At 55.4% G+C, this 19718-nt stretch overlaps 1 protein-coding gene across 3 annotated transcripts in view; it reads left to right on the top strand.

The window, feature by feature from the left end:
• The window catches only part of MPPED1 (metallophosphoesterase domain containing 1), a 72043-nt gene extending 54870 nt beyond the window's left edge, over positions 1 to 17173 (top strand). For all 3 annotated transcript variants that reach the window (XM_081060481.1, XM_081060482.1, XM_081060483.1), the window contains 3 exons: positions 11667 to 11782; positions 13007 to 13120; positions 14829 to 17173. In XM_081060481.1, coding sequence (XP_080916607.1) covers positions 11667 to 11782; positions 13007 to 13120; positions 14829 to 14947 — 349 coding nt within the window. In that variant the 3' untranslated portion in view covers positions 14948 to 17173. The remainder of the gene's footprint in view (positions 1 to 11666; positions 11783 to 13006; positions 13121 to 14828) is intronic.
• Positions 17174 to 19718: the final 2545 nt, after the last annotated feature.

Raw genomic sequence — 19718 nt, 5'->3', positions numbered from 1 at the left:
TGGCCTTTCTTCTAAGTGTTGCCACCAAGAGATGCTCTTCTGGGGAGACCGGGTCAGATGTGAATGGCTTCTCCTTCTTGTTAGGCCACGTGCTCTGAGGCCCACAGTGGCTGTCGTGTGCCCCGCGCCCTGCAAGGCTCTGGAGACCCAGAAGTCAGACCTGTCTCTGGCATCTGGGAGCTCAGGATACAGGTGGTGGTGGTGGGGCCGTCACTACTGACACCCTGTGCTTACAAAGCCTTTGCCCAGGCCAGATCCTCGGCTGGCTGGCCTGTTCTCATTCAGTCCTTGCAGTGCCCCCCCCACTGCCCCCTGGGACCCAGCGCCATTACCAACCCGTCCTGAAGGAGTGGGTGACGCAGAGAGAGAATAACTTTTAATATGCATCTGTCTCATGCGATATTAGGAACATACTTATACTAAAAGAATTATTTGTTGTTTATCTGAAGTTCAAGTTTAATGGGGCATGCTCGGTGTCATCTGGCCACCCTAAGCCGGGGATAGTTTGGTTTCCCGAACTTTATACAACCAGACTCATTCGGTATGTGTTGTATCATATACTGCTTCTTATGCTTAATATTTATTTTTTTAAGAATTTTCCATGTCATCGTGGGCAGTTGTAATCGGTTCTTGGCTCACTGCTATGTAGGATTTCATTGTATGAATATACTATGATTCATTTGTCCATTCTACCCAGATCCAACCACCCATTGGCGCTATTTCAATAATATTGCTAGGAACATTCTTGCACTACTAAGAGGAGTGCACATAGATATGTACTCCTGAGTGTATGTCCACCGCACACACGCACACACATACCGAGGAGTGGAGTGCCAGGGTATAGACTACCATGCAGCTCTTTGGTGGAGCTGCTGACCTGGTTATGCCAGCGTCCCCCTGCCCACAGCGTCCTTACATTCTTGCCAACACTTAGTGCTGTCAGGCTTTTAAGTTGTGACCCACTGGTGGGCTGTGCTGGGGTCTCGGGGGCTTGCAGCTGCATTCCCTCGAGGGGTGCTGAGGACATCTTGTGTTGGCCACTCGGATTTCTTCTTTTGTCTTTTGCCCATTTAAAAAAAGGAACTGGGCTGTCTGTCTTTTCCTTATTGGTTCATAGAGATTCTTTATGTATTCTGAATACGAGCCCTTTGTCAGGCGTGATGTGACAAGTCGCTTTTCCTCCCCTGTGACCTGCCTTTCCCTCTCTTAGCGGTGCTTTCAGATGGCAGTAGTTCTTACTTTTGCTGTAGTCGAATATATATGTGTGTTTCTTTGTGGCGAGTGCTTTTGGGGTCCTATGTAAGAAATCTTCCCTTCCCTGAAATCAAGAAGATGTTTCCATGTCATCTTCTAGGACCTCGTGTTTCATGGTTGGGTGTGGGACGCTCAGCGTGATGGTGTGGCTGGGGTGAGGTGCGAGTCCCGTCTGGGGTTTGCAGGTCGACACACACTTTGCCCGACAGAAGGTACAGAAAGTCTGCTCTTCCTGTCTGCTCTGCCCAGCGCTCACCTTACACACCGCGTCCGTGTCTGCCTGTCTCCGGCTCCTGCAATCCACTCAGCTCCAGGGCCGCACGGTCTTAATTGCTCTGACAATTGAATTCTTCCCGGTCTCTTTTCCTACTAGAACGTTTGAGTCTCCACGAGAGTAGGGACCCGAATCTCTCCTCTGTGGACCTCACTCCAATGCATAGTATGTGAGTGGATGGATGGATGAACGCACAGACACACCCAAGTCAGGAGACGGGGACTCGGTGGAAATCAGGCCTGGTCTTCCTGAGTCTCTGTGACCTCCACCCAGGCCTGTCCCCAGCCTCCTGCCCACTGGCTCCCTCCTCTCCTCAGTGCTGGTCTCTTTTACCCCCGCTGCCTGTCACCCTCGGGCTGGAGGCAGACACCCCTGGTCCCTGGACCCCTCCCATTCCCTCCCTTCCCCAGCAGAAACTCCATGACCACATCTACCTGTCCAGTCCAGCAAGGAAGGGACGAAAGTCTCACTGGGCCCACGTGTTTATGCTACCACCCTCCCAGGGCACCATGACTTTCCAGGGCTCAGAGAAGCCATTTCTGGTCCCCTCAGGTGCAGACTCAGCATGGAGCCTTCCCGAGAGCAGCTTAGAGGAAGGGGGCGGGAACCAACCGCAGAGGAAGAGGAAGAACTCAGCTGTTACAAAATCCTAAGTGTTAAAAAAAAATTCTGTATACATACCGTATTCATTTATGGGTTTTGGATGCATTTTTTGTTCTCATTTAGCTGAAAACGGCCTTGATTTAAAAAAAAAAAGAGTGAGGGAGAGAGCAAAATTGGCACGCAGCTAGTCCATCTGGTCTAATTACTTCTGGTATTTTGAAAGGAGGAATCTAAACCTGCTGAGACATTAAACTTTGAGAAGTGGCTGCCGGGCCGTTGCTGGGCGTCTGGGCTGGATTCTGCTTCTCAGCTTGGCTGCCTCCTGGCAAGGGCCAGGCCGTGGGGCCAGGCAGGGGTGTCGGCTGCTCTGCCTCTCTCAGGGAGCCAGGAGCCTCAGGGACCAGCTCTTTGCAACAGCCAGGACTGTGCAAGGCCAGACTCTGACACAATCTGTGTGACCTTGGGTCAGAATCTTGGCTTTCTGTGACAGGACAGTAGGATAGTCTCCTTGTCATTAGGGTTGTTCTTAGGATTCGAGGGGGTCATGTGTGTAAATTGCTTGGCACACAGTAGGCATTCAGTACACGCAGCTCCCACTCACCCCCAAATCTCTACAGCATACTGCCCCCCGCTGCCCAGAGTGGGGGCTTAGGGAGACCAAGGCCGGTGGGGGTGTGGGGTGGGGCTGTGTGGCCCCTGGGCCCGGCTGGGGGGGCGGGGCTCTAGCATGAGCCTTTGATGTCCTCTCTTCCCCACATGCACATAGTGGCTGGTTGGGTGGGGTGGGGGCAGGAAGCCAGCAGCCTGGAACTATAAACCTTCCCCTGCAGGAGCTCAGGGTCTGCTTGTCTGTACCACAGACAGTCGTCCCAGTAACTGTTCGCCTCTTCCTGGAGGCTCCGCATTATCGCTGCTCAAATCTGCGAAACAGTCAGGTCTTGTCTCCATTGTACAGCTGAGGAGACTGAGACCCATGGAATGAAGGCACTTGCTTCAGGTCCCACAGTAACCGAGAGCTGAGCTGGGCCCGGATGGGGGGAGGGAGGCCTGCCTGGAGCTGTGCACAGAGAGGTACTAAAATGCTTCTCTTCTAACTTGATGAAATATATCCTTTAGAGAACAGGGAGTAGAGCGTGACGTAATGACCCCCTAGTTTTTTCCTTGCCTCACAAATGCCTCTCACCAGAATATGTTTGAAGTCCTGGGAACTCAGTGCCAGGTGGGACGGGATCCTGGCCAGTCCTGAGACCCGAGACAGCCCCCCTGCTCGGCTGTCCCCAGCTAAGGCCAGATGCTGGTGGTGACAGCGGTGAGGAGGGCCCTGCCCATGAACGCCTGCCCCTAGCCCATGTGCTACCGTGGCTTCAAGGCTGCCACCCTTTCCAGGAAGCCCACCTGGTGAGCCCGGTTTGGACTGACACCCCTTGAGCTATGCTCTGGGCCCTCGGTCCTTCCTCAGTGTGAGGAATGGGCGAGTCTGGGACTCAGCTCCAAGCACCTGACCCAGAATCCTTTGCTCTTTATAGTAAGAAAATCCTTTTAATCTTTCAAAAAATATTTATTTTTTCATTTCTCTCTGATAATTCTCGGACGTATTTGGGGTGTTGTAATTTTGGATTGCATGCTCATGTTCAGCAAGGGTCTATCTGTAGGTGTCCTGGGCAACCCAGTTTGGGGGTACAGCCCAGTTTGGGGGTGTAGTTGGTTTGGGGGTGCCACACAGAGAGAATTGTGTATGCTTTGGTCTATGGGTGCACAAGCCAGGGATCCCTTTATATTTGTTTCTTGGCTTAGGGCTTCCTTGGCCACGTAAGCCCACCGGCTGGAGGACACACTCGTCAGAGGTCCCCGGCATCTTCCTTTCTCTGGCGGAGGTGGCTGTGGTCAGCAGGCACCTTTCCTGGACCACTCTTTCCCTGAAGCCCGCTGAGGGCCCAGCTCTACCAGGGTGGGTCCAACTTCTCCCTTTAACCACCAAAGCCTCTTCTCTTGTTGCCTCATGGCTATTAAGATGCACATTCCTTGGGTCTCGAGGCTGGCAGTCCCTGTGCATTGGGAGCTGTGTTTATTACATGCTCTCTCCCGTTTCTTGGAGGGTTAGCAGGAGGCTGTGGCCTTTGCACGCATTCCCTCTCGGAACGGGGGCAGCCCCTCCCTCCCGTTCAGTACGGAGACCCTGCAGTCAGCAAACTTCCCGTGAGCTGCCACGGAATTTTCCCATTTAATTTGCCTAGCGATGGGGCAAGCAGGGTTCTTTTAATTCCCATTTACAGAAGGAGAAAGTGAGGCTTGCGTGGGTCAAGCGACTGGCCCAAGATCCCTGCCCAGGGCAGAGACAGCACTGGGTTCTAGCCTGGTGGGTGCACTCGGTCAGGTCTGGGAGCAGCCAGCCTCCACCAGTCCAGCGGGCATCATCATTGGCTGCTTCTTCCCGGCTTGCCCCTGGCACTGTCCCGCTGGCAGCCCCTGCTGGGCTGAGGAACCCAAGCGGGGATGGGCTTCGGGGCCCTAGATTCCTGGCCGCTGTTAGTGACATGGTTTCCGTGACCCCGGGTCTTGCATCTGGAAAACAGAATTCAGCTTCTTGCCTCTCAGGACCGTTCCAGGGAGAGATGAGTGGGCCACACAGAGCCATTGGTCTGGCACCACAGGTGCCCTGTCGGGAAGCCAGATCAAGTCAGGAAGGCTGTCTGTTCAAGGGAAGCCGTGAAGCCAGCTGGTAGGACCGACCGTAAACTCCCCCTGGGAAAACCGGCCGGTCTAGCTGGCATGAGACGGGTTAGGAGGGACCCCGAGGGACCCAATAGTGTCCACTGCCCATGTCCCGCTGCTGCCCACGTCCCTTCCACTGGAACCTCACACTTGTCAGTCTCACGTAACAGGCAGGCGGTGAATTCTAATGGAGGGAAGAAACTCCTCAGTCTCTAACCCCCTCCTCTGCTGCTTCAACACACACAACACACAGCTACACACACCACACAACCACACACGCACATACACACACATGCATGCACACATCATAGAGACACACTCACATGTGTACACACAGGCACACACACATGTGCACACGTCACAACACACGTGCATGCACACACATACACACACACTCACTACACACATACACACGTGCACACAAGTGCACACATACATACACACATACACAACACACTCCCACACCACACACACCACACAGACACCACACGTACTCACATACTCACACACATGTTTTTTCTGTCACATACAGTTGTACACACTTTCTCATACACCCTCTCCTGCACACACACACCCTCCTCTCACACAGAACCTCTCTCTCTCACACACATACGCACATGTGCACGTGCACATTTCTCTTTTGCCCCTTTCCTATCCTTATCTGCCTTGATTTCACATTGTTGTTGTTTTCTTTACAGAGGGCCCCTCTGCACACATGCACGTTATCCTGCATGAGATTAATGTTTGAGACGGATCTTCTGCCTTCTCCTCCGCAGTCCCAGTGAAACAAAAGATGAATGATTCTGCAGTGGGAAAGGTGGGGGGAAATTAATTAGGAATGACAAAGGGGCCCATTCTTCGGTTCCACTTATCTTGCTGCTGACTTGCCTTAAGTGCTGTGTGCCCTGGAAGGTGTGTGATTGACAGTCCTGCGGGACGTGTTGCCGGCTCTGTGTGGCCCTGCCCCCTCTCTGGCAGCCATGAGCCCCCACAGGTGGGTGGAGCTGGCGCCCCTGCTGTGGAGGCAGCTCCCCCAACCTCCCTCTCAGCCCCCCAGTCTGAGAAATGCAGAGAGAAGGGGCAATGCAAACCTTTCTCCATCTGACTTGGGCAAGTGGGGTGGAGGCTGCAACTGTGGGATGTCCCCAGGGGTCAGGAGACCACCTGTAGGGTGAGGAGTCAGCCTGAATGCTCCTGGGAGACTCAGTTTCTCCTGCTACAGAATGGGAGCATAGCCTCCCTGGGATGCGGGAGTGTCCCAGGAGGCATTGAGGGTCAGTGACAGGAGTCATCTTTACCTGGGAGGCTCTCAGTATTGGCAGAGGCTGTGGCTGGTTCCCTGGAAGTGATTCAGGAAACCTGGCCTTCGGGGAGCGGAGGTGCCAGGGCTGGAAGAACAAACAGGTTAGGGATCAGGATGAGTGTTTGGCCGGGATGGGGAGGGGGATCGGACCTGGCCTGAGAGCTCAGGGAGGCTGGCGGAGGACAGGTCCCACCCACTGAAACTGCAGCTTTCACCCAGAAGTGAGAGAACGCCTGGCCCACAGCAAGCCCATTGTAACAGGCCATTCCCTTCTTCCCCCAAAGGACTTTCACGGGGCTGAGGGCAGCTGCCAGGCAGGCAGCAGGCTCCCCACACTCACTCAGCGTCCCCCTTGCTCCCACCCTGGGGACGCAGGGAAGGTTCTCCTGAGGAGATGAGTTGGGACGCATCAGAGGGTGTGAGCGTCCTGGGTCTGCCTTCGCCTCTGAGGCCTCACCTATGGTGTGGGCACATGATTCCACCTGGACAGGTGATGGGAGGCTGAGAACAGCTGCTCAGCAGATGGCAAGAGTTCTCATATTATTCTTGTTCTTGCTGTAGGTCTTTGGGCTTCGTGACTGCCAGGGACTCTGGGAAGGGTACAGAGAGGCGAGGATTAATGCTTAGTTCCCACCTGCTTGCCTGCCAGGCAAGCAGAGCACTTGTCAGTTCATTCTATCATCCATCCATCCATCCATCCATCCATCCATCCATCCATCCATCTATCCATCCATCCATCCATCCATTCACACCTTGAACAAACCCTCCCTGAAGCCCGCCTAGGCTGTCTGTTGGGCAGGAGGGATTTGACCTGGGTCTGCCCCGAAGGAGCGAGCATCAGGGCACCCAGAATGGGGAGGGTCACCTGTGCTTGGGAGATGGAAGTGATCAGGGGAGGCTTCCTGGAAGAGGTGACCCTTGAACCAGGCGTTAACAAATACCAGTCATGGACTCTGAGGGGAGGCCAGGAAGGGCATTTCAGGTGTCTGGAACACCACAAGCAAGACCCTGGAGGTGGGGAAAGGCTGGCTGTATTCAGGAAACAGAAGGTGCATTATCATATCAGATGGGGGAGGAGTGTGAAATCTGAGCTGGATGGTCTGAAAGGTGGGCTGGGGCACGGCAACAGGGAGCCATGGAAGGCTTTGGAGTAAAGACGTCACATGGGCAACAGAGGAGAGGCAGGGAGGAGCCAGAGCCCTAGGCTGCTTCCTCCCTGCCCAGCCAGGCTCAGAGGAGACCTGGCAGTCCTAGGGGCTGGCTTGAGGAGGCTGGCAGGGGACACTCAGAGGCAGGCAGTTGCCACTGAGGAGGGGGAGCCTGTGGCTTGGCAACCCCAGAGGGTCCTCTTTGTGTCAGCCGCCCATTGGGCACAGGACACAGGAGCCAGGAACTCTGGTGCAGCTCCCCTGTTGCTTCTTGTGTGTTCTCAGACGTACTGCTTGACTTCTCTGTGTCACCATTTCCTTGTCTCTTAAATGGGGGCCTCCCTACAGCTCTGTCCTGAGGATTAACCGAGCCCAGACGTGACAGTAGCTGGTACAGTGGAGTTTCCTGAGGAGGAGTCAGTACCCATGCACTTATTTTCATGGTTGTGGGATGGAAGCGAGAGCACAGGCTCTGGGATGTGTTGTCTGGGTTTGAGCCCTGGCTATGTCGCTTGGTCACCAGGTAGCCCGGGACAAGTGAGTCTCTGTACCTCAGTTTCTGCATATGTAAAATGGGGCCGTGATGGCGACTGCCTCCCCGGGGGTGGGGCGGGGGGAGTGTGAGGGTTGGTGGCTTGTGAAGAGCCTTTGGACTATGCCTGTGCAAGTGTCCCTCGGTGTCCTGTCAAGAGAGCCCCCCACACGTTGCTCTGGGCATTGGACCTGGGCCAGGGTGTACCATGGCCCTCCCTGGCCCAGAGGCATCCCGGGCTTGCTCTGTCCCCACACCCCAGTGTCCCTAGGAAATGCGGTGGCTGTATCCCAGGCTAATTGAAAGACGCTTGGTACACGCCCCTGCCAGGGGCTGTGCTCCCCACCTGGGGAGACAAAACCAGAGCTGGCTGCGCTCTGCCTCAGCCATTTTCTATAGACAAGTACCGCCCCCTCCCGTCTGCCGTTAGGGAACCCGGAATTCACGCTTCAGGGGGAAACCGTTTAATGATTGGCCACGCGGAGGTCATTTATATTGGCTAAGCGGGCTTAATTAGACTGGATTCCAAGGTTACCATGAGCACACAAAAAAGCTGTTAAGGGGTTAACCTCTGAGAGATTACATTGTATTCAGCGCTCTGTTAAAGTTTGAATTAATTTTTCCCATGGGTTTGTTCACATTCTAATTTTCAACTAAATGAGACATCTGTTTCAGAAAAGGAAAATTTGCTCTGGTTGTCATGGCAACTATCATTCTGTAAGAAAATTATTCCAATGGTTACTTTAGAACAGAAAGACAGAAATTCAGGACATAAAGCTGCCTCCATCGCTCAGCCGGAATTCTGATTCATCGGGTGCCCCTGGGGTCTGTGATGTGGCCGGGTCGTGGGGTTGACATCGGGCTCTGGACCCTCAGCGGTGAGGTTGGGTCCGGGAGCCAGGTTGTGTTGGAGACGCGGACCGTGGCTGCTGCAGCCCCCACACTGCATCTTCGGCGGGTATTTGGGGATCTCAGAGCACGGCTGCCCCAAGGTGGGCTGGCTGGGTCCTGCTGCTTGGATGACAGCCCTGTGAGGCCCTGCCTCCAACCCCAGTCAGCCTTGCACTTCACCTCTGGCCCCAAAGGACCTTGCTGGAAGGAAGAGGGTTGAATGATCAATGCAGAATTCTGGGAGAGCCTACAGCCCATGTCGCCTGGAGGAAGGATGGGTGCCACCCCTGTGTGTCCCCTTCTTACAGCAGTGTCCTTTCCTGGCCTCATGAGGTCACCCTGAAGAGTCCGTTCCTCTGCTGCCCTGGTCCCCACCCTCTGGCTGACCGTTTGCTTGTGGCCGCCCTTGAAAAGGCTCCCAGCTTAAGGAGGGTGCTCCCCAGCCAGCAGCCATCCTGGGAAACGTCTCCTCTGGCCATTCCCATGCATGATTTGACCCTTCCTGCTCCCCGCAAGTCTAATGAAAGCCAGAACATCTCCTTTTCCCGTTGACAGAGCTCCTGGGCATTAGGAAGGTGTTTTCACAGTGGTAGTACAATTTAATCCCCCTAAACCTCCTCCCTCTCTCCTTCCCTCCCTGCGCCCCTTCTTCCCTTGTGTCAAGCAGTGGGGTATAGCACCCAGCAAGAAGGACCCTCCCTGCCCTCATGGGGAAAGGTCTGGGGGCATAGGCGTCATTATCCCATTGGACCCAGGCTGGGAGAGGTGAAGTGACCGGCTGGGGGCAGAACCAGGACTGCGGATGTCAACTTCACTGCCCTTTCCACCCATTAGAGGGAAGCAGGCAACCGCCTTGCCCAGACCTAACATTCCCCGAGCTGCCCCACTCCCCCCACCCCACATGTTGTGGACCAGGCTCATAGCTCTGACAGCCTCAAAGATGATGGGGGCGAGGGGGGAGGGGAGGGGCGCAGGAGGTACAATAGCCGCAGTCCTGAATCCTGCTTCTCCACCTCACTCTGCCTATGACCGGCTGTGTGATATTGGGAAGTGGGGCAACCTCTCGTGGCATCTCTGGGGACAGGATTGATTCCAGCTTTGTGGGGTTCGAGGTGTGTATTTCCAAGAACCAGGCAGGTGCATCGACGGGGGAACTGTCACCCCCAGAGGAAGGTTCATCGGTGCAGGGCAAGGGGAAGGTGGAATAGGCAAGGGCTTAACTGTGGGTGGATTCTGGGCCTCTGATATATTTCTGAGTGTCTCTTTCAAAAAGCCACTCCTTGCTGTGGCTCCCGGGACTAACCGATCCCTTCTCTCCATACTGATGAAGCCTTGTCTTGTCTTGTAAATATTTGATTAGATTTTGAAAAATGGATCCTATGTTCGGAAGGCAGTACCAGAAATGCATTGCTTCTTTCCTGCAGGCGCTTGGGGCTGGAGGCTGGAGGGCGGACCTCCGGGCCTGGCTTTATGAGCAGCTCCAGGCCCTGCAGTGACGGCCTGGCTCAGCTAGAGGAGGCTGGAATGTGCCCCAGGACCACAGGCTTCGGAAATAAATGTCAGAGTCCTGTTCTCAGGGTAGCACAGCGGGAGCAACCTGGGCCCCTCTCGAGCAGGACTGTCAACTGTTTCTGACCAGGAACCATGACAGGAGAAGCATTTGACATTGTGACTCAGTACACATGGATTTGGGTGTCTATTTAAATATATTTAACTGAAGTAGCCCTTACGATGTACTCTGTTTTCTAGTCTTTCCTTTTCTCTTCTTTTTTAAAATGCTGCTGTGACCCATCAAGATACAGTTTGAAAAAAACTTTGCCTTAGGCCAACGTTTTTTCATCCAGGCTCCATGGATGGGTTCAAGAGGGGTCCATAATAATGATGGTGATGATGGTGAGGGTGGTGGTGATGGTGATGGGGATGATGGTGGTGGTGGTGATGCCAAAGGGCTGTGTTCACTCGGGTGGAGTTTTGAGGTATCACACTGCTCCCACCTTCCCCTTACCCATCACTAATGAGCCTTCCTCTGGAGGTGGCAGTTTGGAATCTTATAAGGACTTAAGCCTAAGGGATGATTCTTCGGATACTTTCGTTGCAAATGAAAACCCAGTTCAGATGGCTTTTTATTGGCCCATAGAACCGAGAAATTCAGCAGTGCGGTGTGGGTCCGGTGCCGTCTGATCCAGCTGGCTCCCTTGGGACATGTGCTCCAGCCATCTCTCTTTGGGACAGCTGACACGCTGCTGACAGTTCCCAGGGCAAGCAGCTCACTGGTTTATGCACAGGAATGACAGCGTCCTCTTCTCTCATCAGTGAATGAAATGTCTGGGATGCCCTCCAATTGGAATGATCTAGGCCACATGTTCACCATTGAATTAACTGAGGGGAATGACTTGCATCTATCGGTCTAGGTCCTGTTGGGCAATAGGTGGGATTCCGTTAATTGGCCTGGGTCCATCCTGCCCTCCCCTTAGAGCTGGGGACGGGCTCGGCCCTACGTGGAACCTTGGCTGGGGGCGTTAGGTGGAAGCAGGAATGAGTATCCTTTCCCTGGAAACTACTCAGCTGTGGGACGGAGGACGCAGGAGCGTTCTCCCACGGTGTGGACGGGTCAGAATGTTCTCCGGATTTCCTCAGAAAGGCTTGGAGCAAGAAAGATCATTGGCAAAAGCTGACTTTTTAAACTTTTAAAAAGTTTTTTTATTACATAAGTAATACTTGTTTGTCACAGGGAAACAGACTGCAGTTAAGCAACAGGAAAAGGAGAAGAGAATACCACACAGCCCAGCATTCCGGCCACGTCCAGGCGGACCCCACCACTACCTTGAGCAGACTTTCTAGGCTTCCAGCCCGTCCTGATGGCTGTTTGGTGTTCTGCTTGCTTCTCCTTCCTGTGCTTGCCCCATATGCTCACCAGCCCTCTCTGAACTGCCTGCTCTTCTCCCACAGGCAGCCCTGGTTCTATGGCTGGGGCTTTAACCTCCCACGAGGCCAAGCGCTGCTCGAGAAATGGAACCTCATTCCCGAAGGCGTAGACGTCCTGATAACCCATGGACCCCCGCTGGGTAAGGGTCAGCGTCCCAGCCCTGCCTGCCCTCTCTGAGGGAGGACTCCTTTCTATCCCTCAATCCATCCCTCCAAACAGTGTGTTTGGGGGTCTTGCTCTCTGGAAGGATCCCCGCCCCACACACCTACTTCACACACAAATGCAGCTCCTGTTTTGGGGATGTCTGTGTGCCCAGCCTAGCTTCTGAAACAGAAGCACAGAGAAGTTAAATGACTTGTCCAAGGTCACACAGCCAGTAGGTAGCAGATCCTGGGACGTGAACCCAGGTGTCTGTCGCAAGCCTACTCTCCACCCACTTCTGCCTCTCTTCTCTTTCCTCCTCCTGCTTCTCTTTGCCTTGGTCTCTCTTTCTGTCTCTGGTGACAGGTGATGGCAGCTCCCGTCCCGACTGCCCATACCCCACATCCTGGCCTGTAACTGCACACAGGGCTTTCCTTATCAGACCTCTCCCTATCTGTCTTTCTCTCATGTCGAGGTCAGCGTGTGTTTGCAGCCCGCCTAATTCTTCAAGTCGAGGGACCTCCTTCCCCTTCTAGCAACTGCAGCACCCCTTTGGCACCCACCCAAACAGAGAGGGCCCGAGAGGAACCTTGCCGCCCGCCTGGGGTGATCGATCAGTCATTCTTCATTTGTGTAGCCACGTGAGCATAGCAAGCAGCTGCCTATGGGCAGCTGGCCGTGGGAGCAGACCCAGGCACGGCCATGCGAGCGACACTGCCCTGGATGAAGTTCACTGTCATGATTTTGTGTTTGTTCTGTTTAGAAAGTTTCCGACATGGAAGTCTTGCTCCTGGGTTCTGCTCTGCTGCCGGCCCCTGGGGTGTCCTTGGGCCTCACCTGTCCCTGTCAGGCCTCGGTTTGCTTATCTCTGCAATGGGTGGAGGCCATTCTTGAGGCCACTCCGAGCATGTTGTCTGGGGGCTCACAGTTATGGAGCACCCCCCACCCCACGTGCCTGGCCCATTCTGTAAGCGTGGCTGTCTGTGTGGCCTGAGGCAAGGAGGGTAAGGCTGCACGGCCCAGGTGGCACACAGCAGAGCCAGTCTTCGCTCCCTAATGGCTGAGCCAGGGCAGGGTTGGGGAGAGCGTACTGGAGGTTAGGGGATGCTATGCGCAGGCCTGTGAGTCTTGGACCCCTGTGCCTCGGAGGCTGCAAAAGCTGCTGTCTGGGGTCTGTGGGGCTGGGGCTGGTGTCATTGCCCTCCCGTTGTCACCTCTACAGGCTTCCTGGACTGGGTCCCCAAGAAGATGCAGCGGGTCGGCTGTGTGGAGCTGCTCAACACGGTGCAGAGGCGCGTCCAGCCGCGGCTGCACGTCTTTGGCCACATCCACGAAGGTCAGGGGGGGGGAGGGTTGAGGGAGGGGCCGTGCATGCCGGAGGCTCCGCCCACACTGGCCCTGCCGAGGGGCCCTCTTGCCTCCCTTCACCCAGTCGCTCCTCCCTGATGTCTCAGCCAGGGGGATAAGCCCGCCCCTAATGTGTGCTTTGTAGACGCCTCCTTCATCCATTGGCCCTCAGTAGCTACTGCTGAAATGTACAATTATAGGAAGATGAATGCAAAATCAGGTAAGACTGAGGCGGCAGTCTTACTTCCTTGGAGCCTGCAACGCTGCCGCGCCTCCAGCTGGGAGGTCTTCAGGAGATAGGCAGGGGGCTTTTTGGAGGGGGGGACATTTGCACGTGGTTTGGAGGATGCGTGAGATCGGGTAGGCACAAGCCCGTTGCTCAGGCTGGTGGCCCTGTCTTGTAGCTCGCACCCCGTGGCCCCGCATACATCCTCGTACAGTAGGTGCTTAATAAATGCGAGGGCTGCCTGCCTGCGAGGCTCTAGTGGCACCTCCCCCCCACCTGGACCACATACACATACAGACACGGCACCTGGCTCCCGTCCTGGGGGGCTGGGACGTCTTGCTGTGTCCGCATCATTGGGGTAAGCAGTAGGGAGGTGTCCACTTTGCCTCGAGGGACGGTCGGCAGGGTGGCTGTGATGGTGACAGGTGGCGTCAGCTCCAGTCCCGACTGCCCACACCCCACGCCCGGGCCTGTGTCTGCATGTGGGCCTTTCCACAGCAGATGTCAGGCTTCCTCACCAGAGCCTGATTTCACAGTTAGAAAGACCCTTCCTTTTGCTCCTTTGGAATCTTGATCCCGTGTGGCAAAGACCTCCCTGTCTCGTCCCACCTGCCAGGAAGCACACGGGCTCCCAGGGGGCCTGGGAACCGATGGCTTTCCCCACCTTCCTCAACCTCCATCTGCTTTGGGCCGGGGCCCCTGGGCTCACATGTGCCTTGTCCTGATCAGATCTAGTTCCAGCCCAGACACAAACAAGCCTCGGAGCTTCCCGCGAGGGCCTCTGCCGGGTATCGGCAGGCGTGGTCAGACCTCTCCTGGCCCACGGAGCTCCCAGACTTCTGGGCAGCAGCTGGACAATCAAAGGCAGAATCTGAGAGGTCATGGGACAGACGCACAACTCATCTGCCCCTGTCATTTACTGCAGACCTACTGTGGGCATGTAGTGCCATCAGATCCAGGTTGCGCATGAGCCAAACCACACCCCTGCGTGATTGTACAGGCAAAACGGGGGCTCCAAAGAACTAGTAACCTGCACAGGGAAGTCTCCCTTGGGCTTGGGAGGTGATCTGAGCTGAAGGATGGGGAGGATTCTAACAAGTAGATGTGGTGGGAGGAGGGTATGATGGGGGCAGGGGCGGAGAAGAAGGTACATGACAATGATGGTGATGATGGTGCCGGTGCCTGTGATTGTGTGAATGATGACATCTCACTGTGCTTTCCCGGCACTGGCCTGAACATTTTGTGTGGATTAGTATGTCATTTGATCCTCACAGCTTGGGAGGAGCACCTATCATTGTGCTCTCTATTGATAGAGGAAGAGCCTGAGTTGAGAGTTTCGGTAGCTCGCCCCAGACATACTCAGTCCAGCGTGGCTGAGTGGCCTCTGACTCCCCCCACCCCGCAGACCACGCTCACTGCTCTGGGTCCCGGCCCTCCCCCTTCGGCCCTAAGGTGTGTGCTTCCTTTCCAGGGTACGGTGTCATGGCGGATGGGACGACCACCTATGTGAATGCATCTGTGTGTACCGTGAACTACCAGCCCGTGAATCCGCCCATAGTCATTGACCTTCCCACACCCCGGAACTCCTGACTGTCCCTGCTGTCCCAGCCCTGCCCTCCCACAGCAGCTACCTATGCCTGGCCGAGAGCACGGACCCCCCACCTACCTTTCCTTCCATGCAGACAATGTGTGGCTGTGGGGACCAGCCCAGCAGATGAGTTGAGGTCTTGGAATGAACAAAATCACCCCTGACTTTTCAGCCTTCTGTCACCTGGCATTGGGACCCTGCGGGTCCCTGTCAGGGGCTTTGTGCTCATTACTCTTTTCTGCGTGTACATTCCATGTGTACCTCGTTAAAGGACCTAATGAGCCCGTGGCCCCACCCTGCTTGGGAAATGACTGACTCTTCATCCTTCTCAGTTGAACACCCTCGTGGGTTTGGAAAGCCACTGCTCTGGGACAGATGTTTGGAAGTTCTTGCACAAAATCTCCCTCTAAGCGAGGGTCCGTGTGGCTGCCAGCCCCAGGGTTGGGGGAGGGGGGAGGCTTTACAGTTGAGCACGAGCCCTTCCTCTCCCCCAGGCTGGAGAGGGGGCAGGCCTGCTTCGCGGCTGAGGCCCTCCGAGGCAGCGTTCGGGGACATCTCAGGAATTCGGACTGCACCTGGCCAGGCCAGCACGATGCTGCTTCGTGTTGTCCCTTGTTTTCTTCCTGTGAGCACCTTTGCTGACCTGAATGATGGCCCGAGCGTCCCAGGCACTCACTCGGAGTCTGGATGATTTGGAGGGCTGGTTCTACAGAATGAGCCATTTGAGTGCCCGGGACTGGCTGGAGGTTCCCGAGTCATGCATGACCCCTGGTCCCGTGGGGCCTGAGCGGCTCTGCAGAACTCAACAGCCTGGAGGGTCCAAAGGTCAAGGCCACGTCCATGCGGACGTGCAACACACACACACACACCCCTCTTAATTTAATGAAGTGGATCCGTGTTTCTCATTACTGTCCTTGAATGGGGGGTTCCATCCCTCTGTGCGATTTCTCTCATGCCATTCGGATGCTACGTGGCGTGCCCACAGCCGAGGAAGGCCTCAGCGCCTCATTGCCTCAGTAGGCCCGTTAACGGGACGTGGCACCGTGACAGTGCGCCCTGGGCTCTGGCAGCTTCACATTGGGGGACTTTGTTTTCTTTTTTAAATCAGGACTTGGTGGGGGTTGGGGGTTGGGCTGAATCTCTGAGGGAGAGGGAACCAGGGGGGCCTGATTAGGGTGAAGCAAGTGAGGCAGACTGGGCACGTGCGTGGCCAGATTCTGTCTTTATTTAAACGTTTGGTACTTTGTTCATCATGGATTTTCTGTATCAGTTTTGATTTTTAAAAACATTACATTGAAATAGTATTGTTTACCATCAGCACTGAGTTTTGGGATGCCTCGCTTAGATGGTGCTCCTGAGAGGAGGGCCCGACTTGCCTCACCTTCATCCCAGCCCTGGGAACCAGCATTTAGTGGGTCCTTGGCAGATGCAGTCTTGTTTCATTCTCAGCCAGTCCTGCAAGGTCTGGGTACTGTTGGCTCCATTGTAGAGGTGAAGAGATTAAAACCAGAGAGGCGAGGTAACTTGCCCGAGGGTGCACAGCTTAAAAGGGGCAGAGGCAGGATATGAACCTTGGCCTCTGGCTTCACAGCCCCTGCTTTAACCACCACCCAAAGCTCTGCCCCTTATAAGACAATGCATGGTCCAAGGCTCTTTTATTTAAGGGTCCTGTTCAGAACCTGCCTGGTTCATTTCCCACAGAGAGTCCCTGGAGACCTGAGGGATCCTGTTCTCCCAGCGTCCCGAAGACTCCGATTCTTCCCTACTCGAGCAGGGCTCCCTGTGGGGTGAGGGGCACCATACAGGGAGCCCGGCTGAGGCCAGCTGGGCTCTGTGGGGCGCAGGGTTTCAGGAATCTCCTTTGGCCCATGTGGTTCCTGGTAGCCGGGGATGTTTACAAGGTCTCTGGAGATGCCCCAGACACATGACGTGTGTGCACACGTGGGGTGGAGAACACACAAGGCCCTTTCTGTCACCTCTACTGAATTTCTATGGGGACCAACATCTAGAAACTTAAAAAAAAATTTTTTTCCTAAAGGTATCCAGAATATGGTGTATTTTTATGTGGAAAAGAAAAGTTATGAAGGCAGCTGTTACTTTAAGAAAAAATTCGTTAAAAGTCCTTGAGGTATGAAAGATGATGGCGTGCTCCTCAATCATTTTGGCATAACTTGATTGTGGCTGTAATTTTTTTTGTCAAGCATGTCAGACAATAAAGTCTTTGTAAAAAGAAAGAAGTCTGCATGGCGCTTCTTCCTGGGTATGTCTCTGGGTGTCGTGTGGGGGAGTAGCAGCGCCCTCCCGGTGGAGTCCTGAGTCCTGCACAGAGCTCTGGGGCCAAAGACCTTCCATGTGTCAGCGACTGGCGGTGGGGACCTCAGAGGTGGCTGGCCTGGGTCGTTCTGTGCCCTGTCTATCGTGTTCAAATACCTTGACTGCCTGATTCTCCTGAACCAAGTGCCTCCAGATGGCCTTAGCTCTGGGCTCTTCCTGGAGCAGTATGTTCAACCTAACTCTGGTCAAACTAGGGGTCCAGGTGTTGCCCAAGAAAAGCACTGGCAGGTATAAGGTTCAAAGCTCCCTAAACTGCAAAAGCTCTGCCGTTTTTCATCCATCCATTGATCCATTAATCCACCCATCCACTCACCTACCTGTCCACCATCCACCACCCACCCATCCATCCACCCACGCCAAAAACACACCTCCCGTGGGCCTGGCTTGGACTAGGGAGGTGACAATGGTGGGAGTGACAGGTTTAGGAAGTAGGATTGATGGAGAGCGGATATGGGGACGAGGGTCAGGGACAGCCAAGGGTGACAATGGACGTTGGCTGCCAGTCATGGAAGCAGAGCACGGGAGTGGCAAGAACAGGTTTGAGGAGGGACGTTGTGTTCCGTTTGGGACTCGGGAGCTGGAGGTGTCCTTGGGATATGCAGGGGAGGTGTCCAGTTGAGGGGGGGCTTCTATGGAGACCTGCACGTAAGGGTCATAACCAACGCAATGGGGCTGGGGGAGACCTCCCCAAGGGTTGTGCAGAGGGCAGAAGGAGCAGCCTGGGGCATGCCACGATGGGGCCAGCCTCTTCATGAGCCTCTCCTGTCCTCAGGCTGCCCCACCTGTCACCTGCCCCCACCCCAAACAGTTCCCCTGCCTGCACCAGGATGTCCCATGTGCCTACAGTAACCTGCCTGGGCCTTCGCTCCCCACCTGTGGGCCGCGGTGGTGCCTGGACTTGAGGCAGTCCTGTGGCTGCTCCTGGCCAGGGGGAGCCGAGCAGGAGCCCTCTGTAGCTGCCGCCACCTTGCTGCCACCTCTGGTGGTGCTGCCACCTCTGGTGGTGCTGCCGCATTGCAGGCGCTGTGGCATTGCACCTGGTGCGGCCACTCTGCGGAGACACAGCGGCTGCAAAGCCTGCAGCCCAGCTGCCTCCAGCGTAGATGAGCTCTCACGTGTCTGGAGTTCACACCAGTAGTGAAGGGGGTGCTGGGGCGCCCAGTGGTTCAGCACTCTGCGCTCTCTCACACTACAGCCATCTTTCCCCAGGCGTCCCCATGATATGGGGGAAGATCCAGGATGGGGGTCCCAGAAAACCGTCCTATTGCCTGCAGTAAACCAGCGGACAATCCAGCGAGCTGTCTCCCATCCCTCTCCCTCTGCCCAACAGGAAGTTCACTCTCAGGGAGACTCTCCCCAGCTGCTCTTTTGTGCAATTCAGCTTACAAGGAGCTGATGCTTGAACCTCCACGGGGCCCAAATTCCCAGGCCTTTTTCTTCCAGGAGATCCCTGCCTTAGTGTCGTGCAGGGTGTCCGGCGGGGCGGCCTGTGGGGTCTCCGCTCCCGCTCCCCACATAGGAACGCAGGACACGGTGAGGCCAAAAAGGGACACCCACGGAGCCTTAGATAGGGGAGTCATACCACTATATTCTCGCTGGCGGCTGGGCTGGAGACACAGGAAGCAGGATCTACATAATCTGCCTAACAGCAGTCCGTGCTTGCCAGCCACCATCTTCTCGCTAGCCCCCATTCTTTCTGCTAGCGTAGCCACAGCCGTTATATTAGTGGCCAATGGCTTACGGGTTACAGCTGACGGCCAACTAGCCACAGCTGCTGGCCATCTGATCACAGTTGATGGCCATTTACTACCCGAGCCAGCACCTTTCTGAGTGAGGCCGAGAGCCTGGAAACTGTTTTTTGGGGTTTTGTCCCCACACTCCACCCGTACAGGGTCTTGCCTCATAATCTACGCGACAAGTGTCTTCCGCGAGGGTCCCTGTGCGAGGAGCCTGGAGGTGAATGCAATATCCTGGACACAGCCAGGCTCTCTGAGCACAGCCAGGGTTTCTCAGGGCACCACCAGTACTTCTGGGCACAGCCAGACTTCCTGGGCTTCTTAGGGTACCACCAGTCTCCCCGGGCACAGCCAGAATTTCTCAGGGCAACACCCCAGTACCTTTGGGCACAGCCAGACATCCTGGGCTTCTTAGGGTACCACCAGTCTCCCCGGGCACAGCCAGGATTTCTCAGGGCAACACCCCAGTACCTTTGGGCACAGCCAGACATCCTGGGCTTCTTAGGGTACCACCAGTCTCCCCGGGCACAGCCAGGATTTCTCAGGGCAACACCCCAGTACCTTTGGGCACAGCCAGACATCCTGGGCTTCTTAGGGTACCACCAGTCTCCCCGGGCACAGCCAGGATTTCTCAGGGCAACACCCCAGTACCTTTGGGCACAGCCAGACATCCTGGGCTTCTTAGGGTACCACCAGTCTCCCC

This window comes from Rhinolophus hipposideros (genome assembly GCF_964194185.1).
Source record: "Rhinolophus hipposideros genome assembly, chromosome: 9".
Lineage (NCBI taxonomy): Eukaryota > Metazoa > Chordata > Mammalia > Chiroptera > Rhinolophidae > Rhinolophus > Rhinolophus hipposideros.
This window is presented reverse-complemented; position numbering and strand designations above follow the sequence as displayed.